The 16,402-nt window shown below is 40.6% G+C and overlaps 2 protein-coding genes across 5 annotated transcripts in view; one reads left to right on the forward strand and one right to left on the reverse strand.

Annotated features, from left to right (window-relative positions):
* klhl17 (kelch like family member 17) lies at positions 1-12,015 on the reverse strand. Of its 4 annotated transcripts, none has more exons than XM_011476981.3 (12): positions 11,816-12,015; positions 9,497-9,755; positions 8,990-9,111; positions 8,667-8,888; positions 5,192-5,308; positions 4,858-5,089; positions 4,621-4,765; positions 4,326-4,493; positions 4,130-4,218; positions 3,936-4,009; positions 3,627-3,808; positions 1-2,736 (listed from the first exon to the last, which is right to left on the reverse strand). In XM_011476981.3, the coding sequence occupies exons 2-12, from the start codon at positions 9,708-9,710 to the stop codon at positions 2,508-2,510; spliced, it is 1,794 nt and encodes a 597-aa protein (XP_011475283.1). In that variant the 5' UTR covers positions 9,711-9,755; positions 11,816-12,015; the 3' UTR covers positions 1-2,507. The 4 variants fall into 4 exon arrangements, with proteins under 4 accessions (XP_011475283.1, XP_011475282.1, XP_011475281.1 ...); XM_011476980.3 differs by lacking the exon at positions 11,816-12,015 and adding an exon at positions 11,047-11,454; XM_011476979.3 differs by lacking the exon at positions 11,816-12,015 and adding an exon at positions 11,032-11,454.
* noc2l (NOC2 like nucleolar associated transcriptional repressor) overlaps positions 11,709-16,402 on the forward strand; it is a 19,661-nt gene continuing 14,967 nt past the window's right edge. The window contains exons 1-10 of the mRNA XM_020704576.2: positions 11,709-11,864; positions 12,189-12,300; positions 12,683-12,802; positions 12,881-13,064; positions 13,136-13,370; positions 14,208-14,298; positions 14,396-14,474; positions 14,734-14,844; positions 14,938-15,051; positions 15,185-15,373. Of these exons, the coding sequence (XP_020560235.1) occupies positions 12,281-12,300; positions 12,683-12,802; positions 12,881-13,064; positions 13,136-13,370; positions 14,208-14,298; positions 14,396-14,474; positions 14,734-14,844; positions 14,938-15,051; positions 15,185-15,373 (1,143 nt within the window). The 5' untranslated portion in view covers positions 11,709-11,864; positions 12,189-12,280. The remainder of the gene's footprint in view (positions 11,865-12,188; positions 12,301-12,682; positions 12,803-12,880; positions 13,065-13,135; positions 13,371-14,207; positions 14,299-14,395; positions 14,475-14,733; positions 14,845-14,937; positions 15,052-15,184; positions 15,374-16,402) is intronic.

A 16,402-nucleotide genomic window follows, 5' to 3' on the forward strand; every position in this document is an offset into this window, starting at 1 on the left:
TTGTCAGATCTGAAATCCGTTTTATTTCATGTCTTATGGTATTGCTCCATTTCACAATAGTGCAAAATACAACATTTTAAAGTCATAAATAACAAACATCATAAATAAACAGGTATCACCACATTTACCACAAACAGAAAAAAAAGCTACAGTTGCGTTGAAATTGCACGATGAGGATAACTTAAGCTGTGACTCTTCAACCCACAGAACGGATGCCGGCTTTATTAGTTTTGCACACCTTCTGATTTGACATGGCACCCTGCCCCCTGGCATGTCAATAAGGCCATCACAGCTCTGCCACATCCCTCCTTTGCACACAACCTTTTATTTGTTTCAGAGCAAAAGGAAAAAAAACACAGAATAATATCAACTGAATCCTTCAAAATAAGGAGAAAAGGCAACTTCTCAGAAGTTTGAAATGGTCTCACTGCACATGAACTGGACCCACAAAATATCCACCAACAGAGGATTTTGTTTTTAAATAGTTAATGCAGGTTTCACTTGGGATTTCTACTAATTATGCATATGAAAGAACAGGAGTGTATTTGAACTAGTAATACAACCTTTTGATGATCAGTAGTTGAGAAATGAATTAAAAAATTAACAACTACAATTTCCAATAGATTTAATTACAAAGTCTTTTGATTTCCCACATTTTAAAATGCATTTGCAGTAATCTTCATTATGGATTATTAAACATTGTGATTAGAAAATGTTTCTTGAAATGCAATGTATTAAAAAAAAGAAACTTTATCACATAATTCCTCCTTTTACCTGGAGAGGTAAACGTCATGCAGTCCAGCCAATCAGAGAGCTGGTTACACCATTCAAGGAGCTGATTTCTTTTCCTCTCTGCTCAAGCACCTAAAGTGCCAACCTAAATGGAAAAGGTCAACACTTTAGCTTATCAATAGTGAGTTATAATTAGGTTGTTTTAGTTAATTTAGTTAGTTTAATTACCCAATTTATTTCCTTTTTTTTATAAATTGTATTTCCGAATAGATTTTTAAATCAAAATGTTTAATTGATTGATTATTAATGACAAATGTAATTCCTCCTTTGAAATGCTGTTAAAAAGTGGAATTTGCTGGTAATTTATTAGTAAATAACATGTTGAATTGGAATTGTGTTTATTAATCTCTGTGTTTACTACTCAAAAGTGCTGAACAACAAAAAGAGTCTCCTGGTCCACCATATACATGCCCCACTGACTGCAGAAGTGAATGAAAACATTTACTACCTTCTCTTTGGGTTTTTTTTAAAGACCTGAATCTCTTTTGACAACAAGGTAATACAAATGGAAAAATGAATGCAATAAAACTACAGTCAAGTATTTGTAAACCAAAGTTTCATCTTGCGGTGAAGCTGCAAGATTTCATCAATGTAACTGTTTTTTCTAATTTTGAATCAAAACCTAACATAACCGAGTCATGTCACTGAATTATCAACAGGCTTTCCGGTGTCAAATGCAGCAGATTGAAGGTACACGTGTTCATGTGAGGTCATGCTCCTGGCAGTGAACAAAACAGTAAGGAAAGAAAAGAGATGCTGCACATCACAATGCAGCCATCAGTGCGCTTAACCTCCACAGACCGGATGCGACCTCTTCACACCGACACTGCAATGCTCTAAAAAATGCACCAGTGTTCGTGTGTTAAGATGCACTCACAGTCAGCCGTCGCCCCTCTAAAGCCAACTCTGCATCTATCGTTCCATTGACGATGTGCAAGCCACACAATATAATAAAAACACTTTTAAATAGTTTCCTTCTCTATGTTTTTTTAAAACAGCATATATTACATCTTATAAATACATATAGTCCAACATAATTGTGTTTTCATGTTAAAAAAAAATAATAATAATTTACACTCTGGGCCTCGCTTGGAGTCTGTAATCTGCAGCCAGGAAAGGTTTTTAACATTGCCAGTTACTGCCACCTAGTGTGACATTGCAGTACTACAACATTTCTCGTCTTAAGAGTAAACATGCATTGCACAAACACGAAAAAGCCACATTCCAAAACAGTAAAGCCATTCAGTGTCTCTTTCACCCTCATCTGCGAAAACGTCACATATCAAAGAATGATCTTGAAGAGAAAAACATAAAAAAGACTGTTTTAGATCCACTTTTCTGTGTGAAAAAGCAATGGGGGAAGAAATAAAGCTTTAAGAAAGTAAAAGCTGATATCTCTGGACTAACCCCATGTACCCATGCCTCCAGACCAGAACAAAGGTACAGAGCAGTTCAGAATATACAGCAGCATGGTAGAAGTAGCAGCCACATACAGGAAAAGGAGGCTTTACGTAAAGGAGGATTTCTAATCATTTCTTTTTAGATTACTAATTCTGGACTGTACTGTACCAAGCCTGGAGCCTCATTCATGCAGATCATTCATGTACCTGTCCACTCTCAAACACCACCTGTCAGACTGAGCAGTTGCGTCTCTTCCCAGAGCCAGTCTGGGCTGCAGCATCGGAGGCTGAGGTCACCCAAAAGCTGACCCCGTGTCAAAGGCTGGTGGAAGACACAGAGAGGGTGGGCGAGGAGGGCGGAGGGAAGTTCAGAAGCTCCAGCACCGCCACACCCACGCTGCTACGCCGCGTGAACATGCAGGAGGCCGCCACCCACTTGTTGCTCCGTGGGTTGTATTTTTCTATCGAGTTGAGGCTGGAACTGCCGTCATTTCCCCCAACAGCGTACAACCACCCGTCCATGGCCACCAGGTCATGAGTGCTCCTGCAGGAAATATATGAAAAAGGTTTTTATAAGCAGGTCTGATCTTTACAGTATGATCAATTAGAAAAAAGATCATATATATGAAAAGAAATCTACTATGGGGGTTATATCAGACTCCACTAAAAGTGGATAAAAATGTAAAAAATAGACAAGTTATATTTAAAAAAAGAAATGAATAAGTTTTAAAAAAGTACCAAGTCTAAGTACCAATTGTAAGATTAGAGGAAATATGAGAGAAAATAAAGAAAAAGGTTAAAAAACGTCTTAGTTAAAAGACTTGGAGTTAAAGAAATTATTTAAATGTTTTTTTTGCTTTTGGTATTGAGCCTAATTTTATATGGGGGTGAGACTTTGAGCCCATTGGCTATCGGGAAATTTGGTTATGGAGGTGTCATTTCTGCTCCAAAACAGCATTTGGTGTTGGGGCCGCCTCCTCAGATGTGCTGATGCTAGTTATGTAAAACCCTTTCATTGTTCTTTTTTTATGCACTAGAATGATTTTAATGTGACCGACATTTCTCTGGGAACTACAGATGGACCAAAAACAAATGTTAGTCTTTGTCATTAGGGTAGAACGTATTACAGAATAATTCATTTGAGACTAATGAACAATCTCAGGGAACTTGCCACCTCTTTTAATGCCCAGTCTTGCTTTAATTCTCGAGTGTGCAACAATGTGCAAATAAACAAGTGAAAATACCCTTTTTTTCTAAAACTATTGATTTTTCTACACAGTGCAAAGTGCACCACAGATACATTTATTAGAACGATCAAATGGTGAAATCTAAATCGCTGGAAAATCTTTAATTTTAGGATTTTAGGAATAAATAATTTCACTCTGTTGTCCCCGTTTCACAGGAAGTACTGACTCGTTGAAAATAGTCCCCAACCTGCGTATGTTCATGGCAGCGACTCCCTCCCAGGTGTTGGTCTTTGGGTTAAACCGCTCCACCGAGTTTAGGCAGCTGGTGCCATCGTTGCCTCCCGCCACATACAGCATGCCGTCTAGTACGGCCACGCCAGCGCTGCTGCGACGACTCAGCATGTTGGCAATGGTCGTCCATGTGTTGCTCTGTAAATTCAAACGCAGAAATGCCAATCAGTTTAGTTTTAGCTAAAATTATCTTATTTACCAAAAGCATTCAGCCAAAAAGAACCTAGTAATGCAAATTCAGATGATGGATTTATCAGCAAAGTACCTGTGGGTCATATTTCTCCACTGTTGCCAGATGTGAGGAGCTGTCATAACCTCCCACCGCATACAGACTGCCATCTGGAGGAGTGAAAGGAGATCAAAACAGTACCATACCAAGAGAGTTATTCCCTTTTCATGTCTGGTAAGGTGTTTACTAAAACATAAACAGTTAAAAAAGAATTTGAAGCCGGTTCTCACCCAGAGTGGCCACTCGCACATATCTCCTCCTGGTACTCATGGCTGCCACGGATGTCCATGTACTGGTCAGGGGGTCATAACGCTCTGCGCTAAAAGGAAGAAAACACATAACAACAAGGTTGAAATGATTGTGTTCAAAGTCTGTAATTCTAGCAAATGAAGCAGATATGTATAAAATATATATAATTCTGCTCACCTGTTGAGACAGGAAGCACCATCATAGCCTCCTGCAGCATAGAGTAAGCCATGCAGAACAGCTACCCCCAAACAGCTCCGTCTTGTTCCCATGGAGACTTCAGGCTGCCATGAATTGGTGATGGGATCATAAGATTCAACAGTGGCGAGGTCTGAGGTGCCGTCATACCTGTAGAGAAATGACGACAGATGTTTGGACCAAACTGTTTCCTTGAATCCACTTTGAGTCATTATTGTGCATTTACTGAAAAAACGTGGTGTGCAAATATGAAATGATTCTGTGTTGTGGTACTCACCCGCCAACAGCATATAGTCTGTTCCCTATAGCTGCCACACCCACCCGTGCCCGCCGCGTGGACATGGACGCCACCATGTGCCAGCGGTCCGTCCTGGTGTCGTATGCCTCACAGTCTCCATGAATGGCAAACAGGCTACCCCCACCTGAAACACCCACAATCCTTTATCCTATTTCCAAACTACACTGAGAAGCTAAAAGCATTGGATGAGGGCTGTAAGTGTACCCTAGTGGGTACCTTCAGGGGCACACTGACCAACAGCAAAGAGCACAGGGCTGGCTCCCTCACAGCGCCGAGGGCGCGTCCGGCTGTTGCTCAGGACCCCCCTCTGTTCGGGCATCAGGTGATACTTGAGCGCCTCAATCAGCAGGTCCTTGCACTCTGAGTGGTGACGCACCAGCAGCTCTGTGTCCACATTGCTCATCAGAAAGTCCCGTCTCAAGAGGGGCAGACGCACACACTTCATCAGCTGTCAGGGGGATAGGATACATGGAAAGGGAAGAATCAGGGACAAGTCTTTAAAGAAAAAAAAAGGAAGGTGCTGTTGGGCATTTAAAACAAAAAGACTCACCCAGGGTACATGTTGGCGTCGGCTATCAATGTCATGCTTCACCCAGTTCAACACGGCCCGGTAAACCTCCTCTTCAGATGGGACGTTGAGATTGTCACTGGAGATCAAATCCAGAACCTGAGTGGACCAAAGTAAACCATGACCACGTTAAAGCCCCATCAGTTCTATATAAAACAAAAAACACACAAATAAAAAGGAAGTGAATGCCTATGAAAGGATTAGTTCCTGAAGGTTCTGTTGAAGCTTCCTCTCTTCTCTGCTATTTTGGTTTTTGCTTTGCTCCTCTGTAACCTCAAATTCACACTAAAACTCAGATCAAACACAGCCTAGACTAGACGTCTATAACATATTGTGGCTCTTTGTCTTTAAGGAAAAATACAAATGATGTGAATGGTTTGTAGTTTTGATTCATTTTTTTTAGTTAAAATTCTGTCATTTGTTTAGCTTTTTAATAAGTCAGATAACAGAGCATCACAATGGTAAAAGGTTATAGACAGAAACAAATAACAATGTTGTAATCCAATTATAGCAGTATTTTTAAAAGCTAAAAAAACATATTTTTTTCAATGGCTTCATGGCCAAAATGGTAAAGTGGGATTTTGCAGCTCTCACTGGGTTTTGGTCATAAGAAACTTTTCCAAATGGCTTATTTTTATGTAAAAGGCTGGAGACCGTTAGTCTGGACTACAATTTTATAAAAGGCAGTTTTTTTGTGCAGTTGTATTGTTGCTTCTTTTGAGCTCCAGCTACTTCTGCATGTTTGTATGCAAAGCAAATGAAATGCAGAAGCCAGAGTGGCGTGCTGGCACCGCTCCCAGATCAGACACAAGCTGGTAAAGCTGAAGGCAAGAGAGCAGCCAGCTGCCACCTCGCCCGGTCAGATCAGGGCAACACTCAGCAGCCTCTGAGGAGAGCAGCCTCCACTAATCCAGTCACACAGGGAGACACGCCGCCACTCCACCCTATATCTGCGTGCACACACTGCGTCAAAAGGATTTACCAAAGCGTGTCCGGAGGAAATGCAAAAGGGAGCCGGCTCTGTAAATGAGCACTATAAAACTTCCTCATAATCCAGGGATGGAGACCAAATGAGAAGCAAGGAAGAGTCTGAGCTGCGTCTGCATGTCTGGATGTTTGCTGACATGACAGTCGTCATCGTGCTTCACAACCTCATCTTATGCGGTGATGCATGACTGAAACATCGTCCTGGCAACCCTTTCCACTCCTCTCACAGAACACAGGGACAAAGCGTGGGACATATTTTACACCTCTGAGAAGTCAGGGTTCTTCAAAATGGACAGCTTGTAAATGCGGCTCTGGTGCAGATTCATGACGGTCACAGAACAGCTGCAGGCAGAAAAGGCCAGGATGCAAAAAAACAGAAGAATGGAACTGAAGAAAATGCTCTATTTATAATCTTCCTTTCTGCTGCTGTACTTGCACTGTTTTAATAGACTGTGCCCACACACACTGACAGCACATTCAGTCTGAGGGCTTTGAAGGGCAGAAACATCCTCCCATCAGCACAGAACTTGCAGAAAACAGGCAAAGGATGAAAGCAGACATTTGTTTTTGTTCACTGTTGAGTGAAAAGGCATTCGTTTAAGGAGATGCCCCTTTGTACCAATGAAAAAGCACATTCAGAACTATAAAGACTTCAGACAGACACAGGTGACATTTGACTGTTCCACAGGCAATTTTATCTAAATGAGACTTTCAGAACAAGCAGCTGATGACGCATCCGAACAAAGTGGAGGTGAATGTGAGTTGTTGTGAAGGCGGATAAAACCGAGGCATCAATTTTCCACAGGTGAGCTTTCCTGGCATGTGTTGGCTGGTAAACAAGTAATTTTGAGAGTATTTTCTGAGATTCTTAAAGCTTCAAACCCAGGAAACTCCATGAAATCAGGGGTTTTCAGTTTACGTCAGTTTACACCATCGCACCCTTACCTCCTGAAGACAAAGAGAGCACGTCTTTTACCCCACCAGGAGTATCAAATGACCACCGTCTGATTAAATGACGGCGGAGCAGCCTGAATAGTTGTTGAAGCTGCAAATTTGACAGTCAAACTAGAAACTAGCACCCCCTTTAACACAATCTCAAACACTGTAGCTGCAGTCTCTAAGAAAAGGACAGACCACTAAACTGTGTTGTTTGTTGTGTATGATGAAGCAGCTGTGAAAATGTCACAAGCTTGATCGAATGGCCACTTCCACGCCTGAAAGCAGCGCAGTCACTGCTGAACCTGGCGGAGTGATGAGTGATGGTGTGGCTGAGCAGAAGTGACATTAAATCACACATTTATTTTGTGCATCAATACGACTGGAAAAGAGCAGCTGACAACAAAGACTATTTTACAAAATGACAGAGGACTTCCTTCATTAAATGTACTAAATGTGCTTTTTAATAGCAAGTCATTAGGTTCATTTTTCTTTTGATCCAAAATCATTTTAAAATCAGTAGTTGAGTAGAGTTGAAAGGACGGTTGAAATACCTTTCAAGTCCCACTCCGATGATTTTTTGAGCTATTTTAAAAGCGTTCCAAGGGGTCTTTTAATTATGATTGTGTCGTGTTCTTTTTGCCCTAATCAAAAAATCTGTCGACTGTAGCGTGAAGCAACCCCACCCCCCTTCCCCTCACCCACAACTGAGCACTGTTTTCACACTCTCCTGCTAGCTTACAGCCCCATCACACCCTCAACCTAACATTACCAGGGCAACAAAAATGGCGGGCGATAACCAAGATATCCAGATTCCAGCTCAGACGAGGAAAACAAAGACGTACCTGGATCTCCTTGTCTGCAAGTGGATGCATGAGAATGGAGCAGAGCAGGGGAACTGGTGGCCTCCCTGTAGTATTTTTAGGGTAACAACTCCAATCTTTTTCAAACTTTATTTTTCTGTCTGCTCCTGATTCAGACTGCAGAAAAGCAGCCATGCGCTAATATGCTAAACTTTACAGAAGTGAAGTGTTCATGGAGAAAATGGAGTCATGGAGAAAAGGGGCTTTGCGCCTTTATGCAACACTTTACATTCTTAAAGTTGCCTTTCTCCAGGACAGAATCAGCTGATTCACAATGACGGTGGGTTACGGTGGGTCAAAGAGTGTGTGTTATGTAGGTGTTCCTGGACGACTTTTTGGTGTTAAACGGGTAAAACCCTTTCTTCCCATTACCTTTAAGTTTATACCACAAATAAAACTTATGTATTACATTTCATGGTGGTTTTGACTGAATGCAGACCTTTGGTTAAGCCATGAATGTCTAAAGCAGAAAGTTTGGAGAGGAGGTTATTTTGGTTTTAATAGTATTTTAACGTCTTTGGAGCCACAGAGCATGCCTTACTTAAAGATGTCCAAGGTCGGTGTAAATAAGCACTTGTTGAGATGCACTAGGTAGTTGAATTAATAATGATAAAATGAAATTATACTCTCCTGATTCTGGGTATTTTTGCATCCTAAAAATTCTGCCTTACCTGCTTGAGTGGCAGGAGCATAAACTCTTCCGTCTTGGACACTTCCACAAAGTGCTGCAGCACATACTTGTGCGCAGACTTCAGCAGGTCACTGCAGGAGTGTGTATCAGCAAAGCCCCGAATACCCAGGCAATTGGAGGGGTCCAGCTGGCTGAGAAGGAACTTGCAGCAGGCATCGCGCACCCCGTTGAGCTGCAGCAGGCTTGCAGCTGGGAGCAGCGTCTAGGGAGAGAGTAATTTCACAAGCAGAAATCACTCATCTGGGAAGGGTCTAACTGTTTATCCTTTTATCTAAACACATCTATAGAAATATTTAAACATACCTGAACGTTGCCTTCTCCGACTACGATCTCTGCTGTGTAGGCATATTGGACCAACTGCTCCAAAGCCTGAGAGTCGATGTCGTGGAGGGTCACATGGGTCTGCCGGCTCTCAGACATCTCATCTGCATGAACACACACAGCAGCAGACGCTTTTTGGAACTACTAAAGTTCCCGCTGATAAAAATCACCACCCATTCCTGGATGCTGACACACAGTCTGTACTAAAGGATCTGCTAAATGTCAGGGCTGCTCTTGTGTTCCTGTCAATTTAAAGACTTGTTTAAACAATCTGAGCTTTTTGACATTCCTGACTTTAAACTCCTGGCAGCTAAATATACACACAAAAATAACATAGCTGCTGACACAAACTCCTACAAGTTCATTTATATAAGATTTTATGTCCCGGCATTGGCGATTTACATATTACAAAATTAGATTTTTTTAATATTACAAAAGCAAAACATGAATGCAAAACTTGAATTTTGAAAAACAGGCTAAGCAGTTTACTGGTAAACATGGCGTGGAAGTAGGGGCTGCAGGATGCGAGCACCACTTTGTGCGCCTTGATTTCTTTGTTGGAGACGTGAAGCACGATGTCACACAGCAGTCCCCGCTGTCGCATCCTGTTCATGGACACGAATGAGTCATGATAGTGGCGCTTTGAGTTGTGTGAAATGCTGTGCCCGTCGCGGTTGAGAAGCTGCATGCCCCCCTCCATCATGATGCTTGGTGTTGTGGGCTCCTGCCCGGGCCGCACTCTGCACAACTGAAACACAACAAAAACAGGGTGTTACAAACCCAACGATGAAGCCTGAAGACATTTGGGTTGTGTCCGAATTCCTTCGCCACTCACTACATGGCGCAGTCGCGATTTTGTAGAGCTGTCGGAATCGACAATTCTAAAATCAAGTACAAGTATCTGCGAAAACCAGTGTGCATCAATGCTTTCTAGATTGGCGAATATAGAACACAATAATTGCATTAGAACAATTTCGGTCAAAACAATTATTTTCAATATCAGAACACATTGGATTCATAAATAATCTTTGTAAAATGTTCATATTTATTAGGTTATAGCTTTTGGGAAATTGGTGACGTCACAAATCCAGGGCACTAGCTAGTCCTGCATTATAATGTTGTTTTTTTTTAATAGGGAATAAGGAGGGAATTTGGACACTGCGACAGATGTCCTGAGCTGTCGTCACTCCTGTCAATACAGCTGCAGCGGTCATTGTGACAGAAATCTGATTATGATTGTAAGGTGTAGTAAGACAGATGACTGTTTAAAATCAAAAGCCAAGTCTAATCAGACTTCTTGAATCTGGAAACTTACATAGTTTTCTTTCTATGTCCCTTTTTATTATTTTGACATAATTTGGTTTAAATAATTTCCATCCAGCTGCTTCAATTCATGGAATATCACAAACTGAAAGCTCTCAGAAAAACACTCATCCCCCACAGCCTCTTCAGAGGAGAATATTGACGAGTTTGAAGTCCAAGAAGTGCAATACAACCAAGAACACAACATTGCTGCTAGTTCTGATTAGTTTACAGCATCTTAAATCCACAACTCTACTGGATCTGTCATCTGCTCAGTGGCTCTCAGATTTAAAAGCTCCCCTTTCTTAATGGGCAACATCTCAAGTGTCATCACAGGTGCATGGCGACCAGAAAGCCTTTTTCCAAAACACAAAAGACTTTCAGCACACCAGCTGTGTTTCTTCATCCGGGAACAGTCTCCTCTGGTGCTCAAGGGAATAACATGAGACAATGATGCAAATTAAAACATGCAAACTGAGGAAGCCTGAAACAGATGTGTCAACACTCCTGGACAAGAAATACTAATGAAAGTTATGAAATGTGTCTCTTCTTGTCATCCCTTTTCGGGATTTAAATCTAGACCTGCACCATCCTGTGTGACTGAGAAAACATTTATTTTGTACACATAAAGGTTATTCAGAGATCCATGAGGGAACACCCTCAATCGCTTCAACCTCTACATGAGCATCAATCAGCTGGAGCTGCGGCAGAAGGAAACGAACCTATGAATTCTTTACCGGTGGTTGAGTTGCGTTTATCTTCGGACAGTGTGTCCCCACGGATAAATAGACGGCAAATCAGTAGTTGTCGCAGTCAGCTGGATTTAAGCCCACAACCATCGTCTGATCGTCTGTCTACATTCTGACTGAAGCACGAGAAACATGAAGAAAGCCTCTGTTCTGTGTTGTATGCACTGACGTCAATGCAGGAAAAAAATATATCCCTGCATGAGCGGTGGCTTCGATTCTGTTTAAGGTGGAGCGATTTCTTCCAAAAACGTTAAAAAATAACAATACCTCAAACCGTTGACATTTTACAAATAAAGTCAATATATAGTGTGGTAAAACACGGAATTCTGTTTTAGCATAAAACACTTTTTGAAACCCTCAAAATCGATGTTAAAAACACGGAAAACTGTGAGACATACGGTCTTAAAAGCCACCTTTTGTTGGCAGATATACGGAAGTATGTTTGATATTTCTATGTGCGCTTTTGCGACAAGCGGGGCTTACCACAAATGTGGTAAGACGTACTAAGCGTTCACCGTTTTCCGGAAACCCTTGAATAAATCAAACGTACACCTTCAACCCATACTGAACACCGTGTTCATTATCATCTTCTTTAAAAAAATGTTTTTATTCAAATAATGACTTCTTGTTGAGCTTTTAATTATGATTAAAACCGTGATCAAGTATTTTTAGAGAGTAGTCAAACATCGAGCCAGCCAGGCTAACATTTCGTTAAAATAAGCTAGCCGGAAAAATTAAAAGCATTAAAAATCCTCACCCGCTGCCGCCGTGGGTGTCGATGTGACAGAGGAGAAATCTTTTTGTTTGTAAGCTTGCCCAGGGTTGTAATTGTTGGTATATCGGGATAAATGAAACTGGTATTATTGAGCACAGCTAATCGTTTGATTTAAACCTCATGTGCAGCATCAAAACACTGCTCATCCTTCATGACTCGTGTATAGCGACACCATAATAATTGTTTGGTTGGTATGTACGCCTCTCCTAACGTTTGCGTTACTATTCGTGTTTTGAGTAATCATCCATTTGTAGCGGTTTTAATACTTTACAACAACCTGAAAGCTTACAATATTTAAATGTCAAAAAGAGTTTTAAAAAATAATTGGTTTTCACTGTTGTTTTAATTTTGCAAGTATCTCACTCCCCAAACCATAAAACCAACTTCCGTCGCTGTGCAGTGGGGGATTGTGGGTATTGAGGTTTGGCGTCACGTTTTGGATCCAGCATGGCAGCGAAACAGAAGAGGTTTGTGCCTTAGTTTGTATATTTTCGGCTCAGTAGTTACATTTAATGCGTAATTGTAGTAGGATTTTATAGTTAAATTAATAGTTTGGAAAGTTGTGTAACCCGCTAGTTAAATAAAGTTTAGGAAAGGGAACTAATTGAGTGTTATTTTCTCAGTCCTGTCTGTTTTAGCATTAAGCTAACAGCTGCATGTTAAACCGATGTGTTCTTTTAGACTGTGGAACAATATCTAAGAAGATTTTTAATTCCACCTAACCGTCAGTGGTCATTTAAATGACCAAACCTATGAATTATTAATTGAAAAGGGTAATATGTCAAACGCACACATGTCATCAGAGAGTATCATCTGCTGAGTATCTTTATTTTATTTTATTTTTTGTAGAAAATTGGAGGACCTCAGCATGGATGAGTTCCTGCTGTCAGGCTTCGACTCTCCAGACGAGGATGGCTCAGAAGAAGAGACACCCAGTCCTCAGAAAAAGGATGCCATTAGTCCTAATAAGTGAGTCAGCAGCTGTAAATTATACCAACATAGTTAAAGGCTGTCGTGTAACCCCTTTTTACTTTATGTTGTGTGCAGAAATGAAAATAAGAGGGGTAGAGCATCTCAGCACAAGCACCAGTTGTCCAAATTAAAAAACAAAGATCCAGAATTTTACAAATTCCTTCAGGATAACGACCAATCTCTGCTCAATTTTGATGATACTGACAGCTCTGAGGATGAAGATGAAAAAACATACCATAAATTGCCATCCGTTCTGGAGGTAAGTCAGCTGGCTGTCCCCGAGTTCATGATGGAAAACAAAGACCCTCACTCTGTGTTTTTGCTTTTAAGGAGGCTAGCTCTGATGACGACGATGAAGAGGGTCAGAAGAGTTCTAGGAAATCTAAAAAGACAGTGGAGACGATTAAAGTCACAATCAAAATGATTGAAGAATGGAAAACTGCACTGAAGACACATCCAGTACCTCGTACCTTCAGAGAGGTCACCCAGGCCTTCAAGGCTGCTATTGCAACAACAATGGGTGAAGGAGGGGGTCAGTGTCGCTATAAAGTGGCTGACAGCTCAGGTAGGTCAAATTTAACATGGTCTTCCTTAGAACGCATAAAGTTTTGTAGATGTTTATTTAAATGAACCCACTTTCCTTTTTTATTTTCTTAAATTTGAGTGACAGAGTTACAGGCCAAATTGTGGCGGCTGTCATGCTTAAAGATACAGTGACTTAAATTATTCACCATAAGAGCTGGTGCCAGGACATGTGGGGACAAATATATCACTCAAGTGAACTGAGAGCTTTTCATAATTGTGCTTGCCTACAGTAAAATGTTGGCTTGCTATTTATGATAAAACTGGGGGGAATAAATAACCAGGGTGAGCATCTTGTTTTTTTTTCTGATACCTTAACTGTTCGGTATCTAAACAGATGATTTGTTCTACCAATAAGAAAGTTGTTAGAACACATTATTTTTAAAATAAGCAAGAAACCGCTTATGATCCCTGGAGTTTAATATCTATGTTCTAATCTATCCGTTATTGTAGATAGAATCACTCAACGCAGTCAAACACTTTTGAAATCTACATTTCACTGAAAAATTAAACATGTGTGCTCTCAAAGTCTTTGGTCAAAATATTTAAAATAACCTTATTTCATGGCACAGGCGTGTAAATCCAGCCCTTGACGGGCCTCCACCCTGCTTGTTTTCAAGTTAACCTTCTTATTGCAGCTTCTTATTGGTAACCAAGTTGAACAGTGATATTTGACAAACTAGCTCAATGTCCTCTTGTGAGGCCTTGAGGTCAACTTCCTGCTTTTAATCCTATAACTTTCAGTCTCTTTAAGAGATGTTTGCAACATATTGTAGTGTTTTTACGGGTACATAAGATGCTTCTCGTGTCGTCTCTGTAGTGTTCAACGCTCTGGTCCTGTTCTGCATCAAAGACCTTTATATGATCCTGCAGAAGATGCTCAATCTGAAGCCCAGCAAAGACCAAAACAAGTACGAAACATGTTTATTCATGTTCTCTTGATATTCTCTTAAAGGGTTTAAATATGTTTCTGAATTTGTTTATTTGGCTGTTTGTTTTGTGTCATAGGCCGGTGTTCCCATCATCCAGTTCAAAATGGCACAGGAATCTGACCGATATCAAGATGTACCTCAGCGGAGTTGTCCAGGTTGGCTTTGTGGTTGTTCTTGGTGTCTCCTTGCTTTTCCTCCATTGAGAATAATTTCCCTTTTGTGCTCCTTGAAAATTCTTCCATGTTCTTTTAAAAATCTTTAGAACCATTTGAATTTTTTGACCAAATACAATGAGAAATTCAATTATTTGATAGATAAAACAGTCATTTTAAGAGTTAAAAAAATGTAACCAGATTCAAACGATCTATAGGTAAACAAACTGACCATGGTTTCTTTCTTATTTTCCTTCCACAGCTGTTATCAAGTCTCACAGAAGCCTCAGTTGTCGGAGCCGTTCTGAAGCATGCTAACCAGCTTGTGCTTTATTACCTTTGTCTACCCAAACAGTGCCGCCACCTCATTAAGGTAATGCTGAGTCTTTAAAGGATTAAATTACATTTCTAACTGTTTATTCTGGATCATTCTTCTTTCTAATCTTCTGCTTTTTGCTGGTCATAGCAACTTTTGAAGCAGTGGAGCACAGGAGAGGAGATGAGTCGGGTTCTTGCCTTTTTGGCCCTAAACAAAATCAGCAGACATAAGCAGAAAACATACCTGAACTCTATTCTCAAGGTCAGCAGCACATTTGTAGGAATGGAAACCAAAACCTGATGTAAACAAACTAAAAGATGCTATTTTTCTTGATTGGTTTTGTTTCCACTTGGGATTTCTTCTCATTGTTTGTTTTTCTTCCTCCTCTTAACAGCAAATGTACATTTCTTATGTACAAAACTGCAAGTTCACATCTCCCAACATGCTTCCCATGGTCAACTTCATGCAGCGGACATTAACAGAGATGTACTCTCTGGATACTCAGGCCACCTATCAACATGGCTTCATATACATCCGACAGCTGGCCATTCATCTGAGGAACGCCATGACCATGAAGAAAAAGGTTGCTATGTTTAATTTTCTGTGGGTTTTTCCTCCTCGTCAAGAGTCAAAGCAGATTTCAAAGCTACTTTCTGATGTTTGCTGAACAGTTGCATAAGTTGGTTTTTACTTGTGGATTCACATCTGTAGGATGAAGTCAGGATACAAAATTTGTGCATCTTCTGAGTTTGAGCTTGGTAAAATATCTGCTGTGGAGAGCTTCTGCTCATGAAGATCTCTTTAAGTTCATATTGAACTTTCTTTACCTTTTGCAGTGTTGCAGTGATGTTTAATCTTAATTCTCATTTGATTGTTGTTACTTTCAATTTGTTTTTAGGGAGACCAATTTTCCTCCTGTCTAGGAAAAACAGAAAAAAAATTAGATTTTGGCTAGCTGATGCATTTGCAGAGATTCTTTTGAAAGAACCACTCCAACCATTTTCTGATCAATTCTAAAAGCATCCCCAGTGGCATTTTAACTGCGACTACACAGTTTTTTTGGCAAAATCCCCAATGTAGTTCTATAGAACATAGTATTTGCAGAGCTGCTGTAGTCCTTCAGAAATTCGCCTCTGAATTGTGGGCGGGACTGTTGGCGTGGAGTAACCCTGCACTGATATCCCATCAACCTTTTGTTTACAGTATCTCCCGTTTCCTTAAAACCCCTCACAGCGCCAAGCTAACATTAGCAGTGCAACAAAAATGGGGAGCAATATTGGGGCCATCCAGCTGTACAGTTCTGAGCCAGATTTCCGCTCAAACCAGCAAAATAAAGATGTACATGAATCTATTTATATGCAAGTGGATGCACTGGAATGGAGCAGAGCTTGTGGCTTGCCCAGCACATTTTTTACACCATAAAGAAGGCCACCTTCTACCATTATTTTATCTGCTTCTGACTCATCATGATTAAGGATGCAGTTCTAATCTAGATTTTCTTTATATATGTCATTCATCGTGTGACATATGTTAAACACCAAAAACACAATGTTCATTGAAGTGGGTCTTTAATGTGCAATATCCATGTCAAATAATCCAATAAAGAAATGGG

The sequence above is a fragment of the Oryzias latipes genome, chromosome 7 (genome assembly GCF_002234675.1).
Source record: "Oryzias latipes chromosome 7, ASM223467v1".
NCBI lineage: Eukaryota > Metazoa > Chordata > Actinopteri > Beloniformes > Adrianichthyidae > Oryzias > Oryzias latipes.

What these genes read in the sequence shown, in the direction of transcription:
- klhl17 (XM_011476981.3), bottom strand. Translation starts at nt 9,710, where the DNA reads ATGATGGAGGGGGGCATGCAGCTTCTCAACCGCGACGGGCACAGCATT. An exon ending in TCGGAGAAGGCAACGTTCAG is followed by an intron (nt 8,889 to 8,989) that starts GTATGTTTAAAT and finishes CTCTCTCCCTAG; the next exon opens with ACGCTGCTCCCAGCTGCAAG. An exon ending in TGGAGAAATATGACCCACAG is followed by an intron (nt 3,809 to 3,935) that starts GTACTTTGCTGA and finishes TTGAATTTACAG; the next exon opens with AGCAACACATGGACGACCAT.